General features: G+C 38.1%; 1 protein-coding gene across 1 annotated transcript; it reads right to left on the bottom strand.

The window, feature by feature from the left end:
• Nucleotides 1-5,059: 5,059 nt before the first annotated feature.
• On the bottom strand, nt 5,060-6,043 carry LOC132607713 (uncharacterized). Its single transcript, XM_060321794.1, has one exon. The coding sequence runs from the start codon at nt 6,041-6,043 to the stop codon at nt 5,060-5,062; it is 984 nt and encodes a 327-aa protein (XP_060177777.1).
• Nucleotides 6,044-10,485: the final 4,442 nt, after the last annotated feature.

Below are 10,485 nucleotides of genomic sequence, written 5' to 3'. Positions count from 1 at the left end.
CATAATGCAGGTATTTTAAATTCAGTCAGGCGCCCACCTTCTAATGCAGGTATTTTAATTTCAGTTCAGGCGCCCACCTTCTAATGCGGGCGCCCACCTTCAAATACGGGTATTCCATTTCAAAGCTCTGGCACACAAAGCAGAGTATGCATCAGGATCTCGGCACATAACACGAGATTTCATTTCATTTTAAGGCTCCGACACACAAACCAGAGTATGCATCATGGTCTTCACACACAATCCAGGACTCCTCCCCATTCAAAGCTTCGGCACACAACCCGATCTTTTCATCAGGGTCCCGACATACAACTTTGTAGTCCATTTTAATCCATGGCTCTGAGTTTGGTCACCCCTATAGCAATACATCATTTTCCTCCCCAAATCATTTTCCCGAACTACAATCGGTCTGACTCCCATTTCAGGGATGTGTAGGTAACTCGAATTCGAGCACGACCGTTCCTCGTCCCACACCGGCTAGGACCACTCCAACAACACTGGGGCAAAATTTTGATCGGACGATCAAAATTTTCCACAACATCCATTAGTCATCATTTTTCGAACTACATTGACCTGATTCTCGTGATTGACGAGATATGTAGGAAGCTCTATGCAGAGTTCGGTCACATCGGGGCGAGAATCATTCTTTCCCCAGCAAGTATACAATCTTGGACCTTCCCAGCGTCTCGTAGCTCGACACTGGGGCAATTTTGGAAGTGATGACGTGAGTGCGCGAATGTTTTTCGGACCTGAATAATCCTTCCCTTTTTATCATTTTTCTTTTTTATCACAACCCTGCCGGCAGACGGGGAGTATTATCAAAGCTCTATCAACGTCTGGCTTCTTTCTCCGTACATATCCTTTTAGTAATTCTTTGCCGAGCCAAAACAGGCTACACGTCAACGTCTTCGTCCGAAAACTCTTTCATCGTCTCCGGTCGAAGAGGGACAAGCTGTTGACACCTAATTTTGGCTCGCCGTGCTTAAAATTAACGTTTTAGAGCGCGAAATACATTTTTTACACATTTTTACAGTTTTTGACAATTTATTGATGATTATCCTTATTTTAGGAATTTTATCAATTTATTGTCATTTTTAAGAATCATTATTTTTGCACATGTACAGCGTAATACTACCATTTTTGTGCAATTAATAATTGTTTCTTTTATTTTATAGTAGTACATATTTGTATCTTATACATTAATATTTATATTTTATACTTACATTATTATTTATACATTATTATTTAACTATATTTTAGTATAGTCCGTCGGTGCAGAGAAAATTGGAGTAATTAATTTTTAAACGCAAAGCAAAAATTTGATCAAGGCAAGGTCTCGTCACCTTTTTAAAAGTTGACATTTGAGGTGATGGGTTGGGTTCTTGATCTATTGGTTATTGCATTTTTACATAAGGGTTAAAAGGGGTAAAGGGGACAAGAGGGGGAAGATCATTATTTTTTGGACAAGAGAGGGTGTTAGTTTGTATTATAAAGGAATAGAGGGGGTTATATTTTTTTTGAGACAACACACACAACATTTCACATTTTTCAGATTTTTGTTTCCTTTAAATCCCAAAACATTTTCTCTCCCCTCACCTTCTCTCTCCACGACCCCACCGCCGCCAGCCCCTCCACGTCGGAGCTCGGAGCTCCGGCGAACACCAACCCACACAACCACGAACCTACTCCACCAGCCCACTACGCCCTCCGTCCTCCACCCCCCCACTGCCCAGCGCAACCACCACAACAACTGCCACATCACCGCCACTAGATTCCACCACGTCATCTCTCTCTCTCTCTCTCTCCCAAAACGCTGCCTTCTTTCCTCTCGGCTTTTCTCCTCTATTTTCTGACCACCATAACGCCACCAAAACAACCCTTTTTTTGTCTTCTTCGCTGCTCCGGCGAACCGGAGCAGCCAGCAACCAAACGACACCACCAGTCGCTGCTGCTATCTCCCTCCCCCTCTAACGATTTTTTTTCGCGTGTGTGTGTGTGTGTGTGTGTGTGTGTGTTTTGTTTTTTTTTTCTTCAGATCTGGCCGGAGTCGTTGTGCTCCGGCCACTGGTTTTTTCGACGACCATGGCTGCCCCGTTTTTTGTTTTACTACGTTTGCCAATTCTGTTGTTGTTACATTAAACCATTGTTATGTTTATTATTGTCTTTAATATTTTTGTGTTGCTTTAACTGTTTTGGAAAATCATTGGCGCTGTCTTTGCATTTATCGGGCATATTCTGCGAGTTCATTTTTTTAGTTATTGCTGCTGTTGTAATCTAGCTATAGCTAATTTGCTATTGGTTTGGTACTACATTCATCCATGTTACATTGTATTCGGACTGATTTTACATTTCTTTTACTAAATAAATATTGGCTTTGTGCCCGGAAAAAAAAAATACTTTTGGCGGTCAATGGTACTGTTAACTTTTTTATCGCATTTAGTTAAATTCTTTGGGCGAATACTAAACCCAAATGGCCGATGAAGAAATTTCCTTCGATTTCCAAGGCCTCCCATGTACAAAAGACGGGTTTTTTATTTTAAGTTTATTAATTATTTTTATAATTCATCCGATAGTTATTTATTCGCTTTCTAATATTTTTACTAAGTGTTTATACAGGTACCCGGAGATACATCCCGAAGACGACACTCGGAAGGAACCCAAAGACTTCATCGAATCACTGTTTGTATTTACTTTCCGCATTTGTTTTATAACTATACAAAACATAAACTCATAGTATAGTGGAAGCTTTATTTTTTGGAATGACGGGTTGATATATTTATTTACTTGTCGCCTTGTTTGTTAAACTTAAAATTGTCATTCGCTTTAGGCAAGACTTAGGCCGTCAATACTTTCATAACTGTATTAAATTGACTTGGTATAAATACTTTGTTAAATAAATTCACACTTTTGACGTTTAGGCAAAAATACTAGTCCATCCTTTATTTTATATTCTTCATACACTCTTAATACAACTTCCATTTTATATTGTTTCGTGTACACTAATACATATTTTAATTAAGTTAAATCCACATTTTGACGCTAGACAAATATAAAGTCGTCCGTTTACAAATCTTTTATTCTTTAGAGGTATTACACATTTTCACTCATTTTTTATCCACAATTTCTTATATTTATTTTTCACCAATACTTTTTACAATTATTTTGTTCCTTATTCTTTTGATAGGATATTCATTAAACAAACACTCTTATTATTACCTGTTTTCAAAATGTTATGACTTCATGAAAAGCTACAGTAGGTGATAATATACTAAGTATACTAGGTTGGTTATGCAGCTTACATTCCGGGGGCAAGGATATTTAATCCACCTCTATGTAATGAAGTGGTGCTGATCTTTTGGGATTAATACAAACACCCAGGGATACTGGGAAATTGATTGAAAAAAGAATGTGTTATTATCCTAAAGACGCACATATGTACAGAACGAGAATTTAAGGAATTTTTTTCGAGATTGAAATGTTTTTTAAGTTCCTTTATGATTAGCTTCATTTCTCTATAATCACTAAAAATGGTAATATCCTCAAAGGATCGCTATAACTGTTGATGGAGACCTGTTAGAGAATATATTTTCTATATATCGGGAATATTTTGAAAGAGGATAAAGAACTATAATTTATTGATTTCATGAGAATTCTTGCGGCTAAGTAAAGATCATAATGTCAGTCCCACTAAATGTGCTCCGTTTCTTAAAATGGATGCTAAAGCATGTGAAAAATTAAAAGAAATATAGGAATAATTGTGGTCATTACCATTACAGTGGAAGTGGACGTGGCAAGAGGATCGAATAATTATCGTCATTATGATAGTATAAACAAGAGAATATATAGGGTGCTCCATTTCTTAAAATGAATGCTAAAGCATGTGAAAAATTAAAAGAAATATAGGAATAATTGTGGTCATTACCATTACGGTGGAAGTGGACGTGGCAAGAGGATGGAATAATTATCGTCATTATGATAGTATAAACAAGAGAATATATAGGGTTCTCAAATATTATCCTTGAAATAGTAAAGATAATAAATTCATCAATATGGTTTTGTAGCACATCTAGATGATGATAAGCGTTGTGACTATACAAGCTCATTCCTGAAAGCCAATGTGGCAATACACGAAAAATGTTATGAATAACGACCAAGGTTGGATAAATATCATAACTCACCTCCAGCGAAGGTGTGAGGAAGTACAATGATATATACCATATGGATATCATGGAGGATTGAGGAGTGTTTTTCTTTTAGAGGAATTAACATGTCCTCTATGGACTATGATATAGAGGGCTGAGCTCATTTTTAAAGGAATAATCCAGTTATCTATGATGGTATGTCAGTATATGATATATCATATGGATATCTTGGAGGATTGATGAGTGTTTTTTAAGAAATTAAATGAACCAATCCTCTAAGATACCCTTTCAGTATATGATATATACCATGTAAATATCATAGAAGACGGAGGAGTATTCTTTTGACGAAAATGAATTAGTAATCTATGATACTCTATCATTATATATGATATATATACCTTATGGTTATCATAGTATACTACAATAATACATAAACTTTACAATAGTATACTTCAAATGCTACTGTATCTTTTATATATATATAAATTAAGCCAATTCCACATACTACTTTTGTCTATGGCCATTGGGGGTTTGGCATTGACCACTACCTTGTTCATTGAATACGCAAAAATATACATGGGAGGAGGGCTACGTCATGACTCCCTCTACAATTTACTGAGGAGATTCCTCTATAAGCATGGCCCTATCGCTAAAGAGAACATTGCTAATTAGAGAACAATTTCTAATTAGCTATGTTCTCAATCAACCTACGACACTATGGTACATCATAACCACAATGAAAGAAAATCCTACTAATTTTACAAAGGGCATGTAATACATTTAGCTTGAAGGTGCTACTAATTGCCCGGCAAAAAATGGCTATCATTCTATACAAAAAATTATGCTTCTTAATGTTTTGATTTCCGTTGATCTTCTTCTGCAAGCAGCTTCTCCTATTTCTTTTGTAGTTGTGCTTCATTTTATCTTGAATGTCTGATCTTGAAATTTGCCATTTGAGCTTTATCCATCCTTGCTGCTCCTCTAGCTTCACTTGGCATTTCCTGCATAGAATTGAATACATTAGCTATCAGACTATGTTGAGAGTTACTACCAAATTTAGCCAATGCATCAGCTACTATGTTTGCTTCCCTGAAAAAATGTTGAATTTTGATGTGCCTTCTTTCAATGATCCTCTTCATATGCTCTACTTCTTGTGCAAACTCCCATGGGGTTGTATATGATCCTTTTAACCATTTGACAACCAGCATAGAGTCCACCTCTAAAATGCAGTTGTTGATACCATTGTGTTCCCTCCAGCTGATTCCAAAAGAAGCTACCTTGATCTCTGCACTATTGTTGGAGCAATATGGCAAAGATTTGGCAAAATCCATAATGATATCACCATTTGAATCTGTAGCAATTCCCCCAATTCCGGCTTTGCCAAATTGAGCTAGACTACTCCCATCAATGTTTATCTTGATAACACTATGTGGAGGCTTGTCCCAGATGACAGGTCTGTTGGATAGTCTAGTTTTATAAGCCTCTATTAAGTTACATATCCCTCTCCAGTTGCAATTTGGGTCCAGTTTATAAGCTTTCTTGTTCATGAAAACTTTGAGGTGTTGAGTTACCTCATAGCAGATCTTGTTGACAAAGTAGCTCTTATGACCATATTTAACATAACTCCAAAATTTCCAAAGTTCCCAACAAATAAAGACAGGTAAACTTTGGCAAATCACTCTAATCATTGAATTCTTAGTGTTAAAGTTCCACCAGGACATTATCATGGATTGAATACTTTGTTTCTGCATACTGATGCCCATTGGTTCTCCAAAGAATTTCCACACTTTACTAGCTATATCTCTATTAATGAAAACATGAAAAACAATTTCTTCTTTGGGATGTTCACAGCAAATACACTCAGAGTCAGCTATTCGAGCATAGTTTTTTATACTGTCGTACATAGGAAGTTTGATGGCTCTCTAAGTAATGAAAGCCATTTTGAAAGGAATTCCATTTTTCCAGACACACTTTCAAATGGAAACCTCTAAGTTGTCTGTTGCAGTTAGAATGATTAATATCAAATCAGATTGGACTGTTGCTAAAGCTACTATGGACTCAATGATTAAGCTTGTGGGGGAATTAGTTAGTCCGAAATTCGACATACCGAAGAGTTACTAGCAAAGAGATTGGTTTCCAAATTAGGATTGTCGTATGATAGAGTTCATTGTTGTCCAAACGGTTGTATGTTGTTCTATAAGCAAGATGCTGATTTAAATGAATGTAAATTATATGGACATGCAGGTTATAAGCGGACACCTAGTGGGAAAATGGTTCCAATTAAGGCGATGCATTATTTACCTATTATACCTAGGTTAAAGAGGTTGGTTGCATCATCGAGTTCTGCTCCTCACATGAGATGGCACAGCGAAAATAGAAGGGCACCTGGTGTTATGTGTCATCCATCAGATGGAGAAGCGTGGAAACATTTTGATAAAACTTATCCTGATTTTGCTAGTGAACCAAGAAACATTCGTTTGGGTTTGTATGCGGATGGTTTCACACCATACTCTGTTTCGGCTGCACCCTATATTTGTTTGCCTGTATTTCTTACTCCAGATAATCTACCGTCTGAGATGTGTATGGAAAGTCCCTACATATTCCTAAATTATGTTATCCCTGGTCCCCGTAATCCAAAAGTTTTGATTGATGTCTATCTACAACCTTTGATTGATAAGTTAAAACAATTGTGGTGTGAAGGTGTAGTGACATATGATGTATCAACTAAGAGCAATTACAATATGCGTGCTTCTTTAAAGTGGACTATTAACGATTTTCCTGCGTATGGGACATTGTCTGGTTGGATGACTGCTGAAAAGCTTGCTTGTCCTCATTGCCTGGAAAATAGCAAAGCATTCACTTTAAAACATGACCACAAAAATTCATGGTTTGATTGTCATCGTCAGTTCTTGCCCATGGATCACGAATTCAGGAAAATGAAACAAGCATTTAGAAAGAATAAAACTGAAAATGATCCTCCACCTCGAACATTATCAGGAGAGGAAATTTGGGGGAGGGTTTGTCACTTGCCTAAGGTCACAGAAGTTGCCCCTTATAGACTATCTGGTTATGGTGTTGAACATAATTGGACTAAACAGAGCATAGTCTGGAAGTTACTGTATTGGAAGGATAATCTTCTATGGCATAATCTTGATGTGATGCATATTGAAAAAAATTACTTTGATAATTTGGTTAACACTGTTATGTAAGTTAAAGGCAAGACAAAAGATAACCAAAAAGCTAGATTGGACCTAAAGGAATATTGTAGGCGCCCTGAATTGATTATACCTACACCTATGTATTTCCTACCATGAGGCAAATCTAGATTACACCTACACCTATGTATTGCCCACCACGGGGAAGATCTCTTAGTACATTGGCCACTTTGTCTCCTTCTCCTTCTCCAGGTGGTACACCTCCCATTGTATCTAATTTGCGCCTTAGAGATTTAGAGATAGCAACTCTGAGCCTGAGTCACTGCCATCCAATACTACACCAGCTCTTAGCCAGTCTCAGACCCATCCTCCTCCTTCTGTACCTGCACCGGTACTTGCACAGGTACCGGGATATCATGGTCTACAACCGAGAAATACATATTCGATCGGTCTGGTTTTCATCGTGCCTGAGGGAGCTGGGTAAGATTGTCTTTTATTAAGTTTTCCTAAAGTTTTTTTCATCTTAATCTTATATGCGTTAAATTTTTTAACTGCAGGTACTGTCCAGATCACGAAACTACAAAAGCCATACTGATATTGTTCGGAGGCTCTATGGCGATCAGTTTTATACTTCATGGGGTGAAATCCCATATGATACTCGACAGGCTATGTTTAGAGAGGTTAACCTATGCATCTTATTATACATTTCATAACTTGAATTTCCTTTTATATAAATCATCTAACATTAGCCATTTGATTTGCAGATGTTTTATACATGGGATCCAATGGACAATGATAGGGTTGCTGTGGGCTTTGAGAGGAAGGGGAGTGCAAGGTTGTCAGATTGGTTTTCGAGGGCTAAAATGTATATGAGGAAGCCCCAATGGCTAACCAACGAACAGTGGGAGAAACTTAAGGCATATTGGAAACTCCTGAGTTTATCGCCAAGTCTGAGCAGGAAAAGTCTGCCCGTGCGTCCCAGAAAAGTGGCTCTTTGCACACTGCGGGTGCAAGAAGTCAGGGGCACGTGGCTAGGACAATGGTAACTAGTTTTATACTTTTAAAGTTACCTACGATCAATATGTCATTATTGAGTTATTAATTCTATCTTTAACTTTTTTTTTCGCAAAAAAAGGCTACGGGACAGATGCCGACTCAGGATCAGCTATTCCTAAAGACCCACACAAAAAAGAAGAAGCAGGAGTCGGATCTGATCGTATGGGTTGAGGACAGGGCTCGTGATTCCTATGTAAGTGATAATTTTATTCTTTAAGTAATATATATAAGTCTAATTATGACAAATTCGTTATATACTAAGTTTCATTTTTTAATACACAGACGCAATTTATGCAAGATGTGGACCAGTACAGTCAAACTCAGCCTGACCACCCGAGCCGTCCTCCACCGGAATTAGAGGTAGATTTTTGTTGTTGAGCAGTTGGGGGAGTACAAAAGGGTAGAGCGTACGGTCTAGGCCCAAGGAACAACTTAAGTCGCCCTCGGTCAGGATTGCGAGCTGAAGGGTCTTCTCGACAAGCCGAGGGAGTTGATGGTGTTCAGGTCGCATTTGTGGCGCAGCAAATTGCAGAACTTAATGGGAAATTAGCTGAGACTGAGGCAAAAAGAGTTGAGGAAAGTAACTTCATGAAAGCGAACCTTGAATCGCTCAAGGCACAAGATAAAAGCCACATTGCATGTGGACCATTTGGTGTGCCCCCCCCCCCCCCCCCGCTTCCGACCCAAAAGATGATGACGGTGATTACGTTGCCCGGACACCGAATGATCAATTTTAGTAGTTTGGATTTCATAATGGACTTATGTTAAAACTATGTAGAACTAGTTAATGGTGCTTTTGGTTGGACATTTAAATATTTTTGAACTTTGAAGGTCTATTTAGATCGTATTTGATGTGTTTAGATAGCGTTTGATGTGTTTTATTGTTACTTAGGGTGATTTTATGTGTTGTAGCTCTTTTAGAATTGATTTGGAGCATTATGCTGGTTTTGAGCAGCTTTTGGTGCTGGTTTTTGTGGTGGTGTGGCTGCAGAAAATGCAGTAATTGCAAGCAGGAAATTTTCCAGAAAACCGACGCAGTCCGTTGGTTTTCTAGAAATTAATTCTGTAAATTTTCCAGAAAATCGACGGAATACCGACTCAGTCCGTCAGTTTTTTGGGAATTAATTCTGTAATATTTCTAGAAAACCAACGCACTGCGTCGATTTTTTATTGAAAATAAAAAAATAGAAATTAAAAAAACCGACGCAGTCTGTTGGTTTTTTTAATTTTTTAATATTGGATAAAAAATCGACGGACCGCGTAAGCGACGCAGTCTGTCGGTTTTCAGAAAGCGACGCTATGAAAACCGAGAGACCGTAATGGGTCGGTTATCTATCGGTTTCACTGAAAAAACCGACGCAGGCCGTCGGTTTTGGACAGTTTTTTAGTAGTGTTTTGAGGACAACGATTGTGGAGTAGTTTCTGCAACAAGTCTAGTCTTCAAGTGCAAGTGCGGAGGGCCGATTGAATATGGTTTACAAGGGGAAAATAACATAGTAATACTTGGGCTGAAATGGAATGAGAAATTCCATAAGTTGCTATAGTTTAGAGCGCAATTACGAAACATAACTATATTTTTCGTATTTACGAAACTTAGCTGTACAGTTGTAAGGCTGAAGAGCTATATCAGGCGGGATCAACTGTATCAGCGAAAGAGCTATATTAGGCGGCGGGTATTATGTGGGTATCAGTGCATACTATACCAGCTGAAATCGCGTGAAACAACTGTGTTAGCGCATACTGAACCAACGTATATGGTTACGCATTTGTATTGTGTAGTTCTACAAAACCCCAAATGTAGCTACGTTTCGTACTTTTGAAACTGTAGCTATGTACCGTAACTACAGTCTAAATGTTAAATTTTTCCTTAAATTATACTAGCTTGAGCGAATTGGACGGATCATGTTTTATGGGCTAATTTTGTCACCCCTACTTGCAGGCCTAAAGGTCACCTTTATCAACCCAATTCACAATCAAGAATGTCTCCTTCGTCACACCAACGTGCAATCTCGTTTCTCTCAATATCCAGAATTCCGATTCCTCACAATATCCGATGGCCTCCCCGACGACCACCCGCGCTCCGTCGAACAATTCGGAGACATCATCACCTCCTTACAAATCATGGCGGAGCCTTT

The sequence above is a fragment of the Lycium barbarum genome, chromosome 8 (genome assembly GCF_019175385.1).
Source record: "Lycium barbarum isolate Lr01 chromosome 8, ASM1917538v2, whole genome shotgun sequence".
Classification (NCBI taxonomy): Eukaryota; Viridiplantae; Streptophyta; class Magnoliopsida; order Solanales; family Solanaceae; genus Lycium; species Lycium barbarum.
The sequence above is the reverse complement of the archived record's forward strand: the minus strand, read 5'-3'. Positions and strand labels throughout refer to the sequence as shown.

Coding starts and splice junctions, on each gene's coding strand:
- LOC132607713 (XM_060321794.1), bottom strand. CDS start 6,043: ATGTACGACAGTATAAAAAACTATGCTCGAATAGCTGACTCTGAGTGT.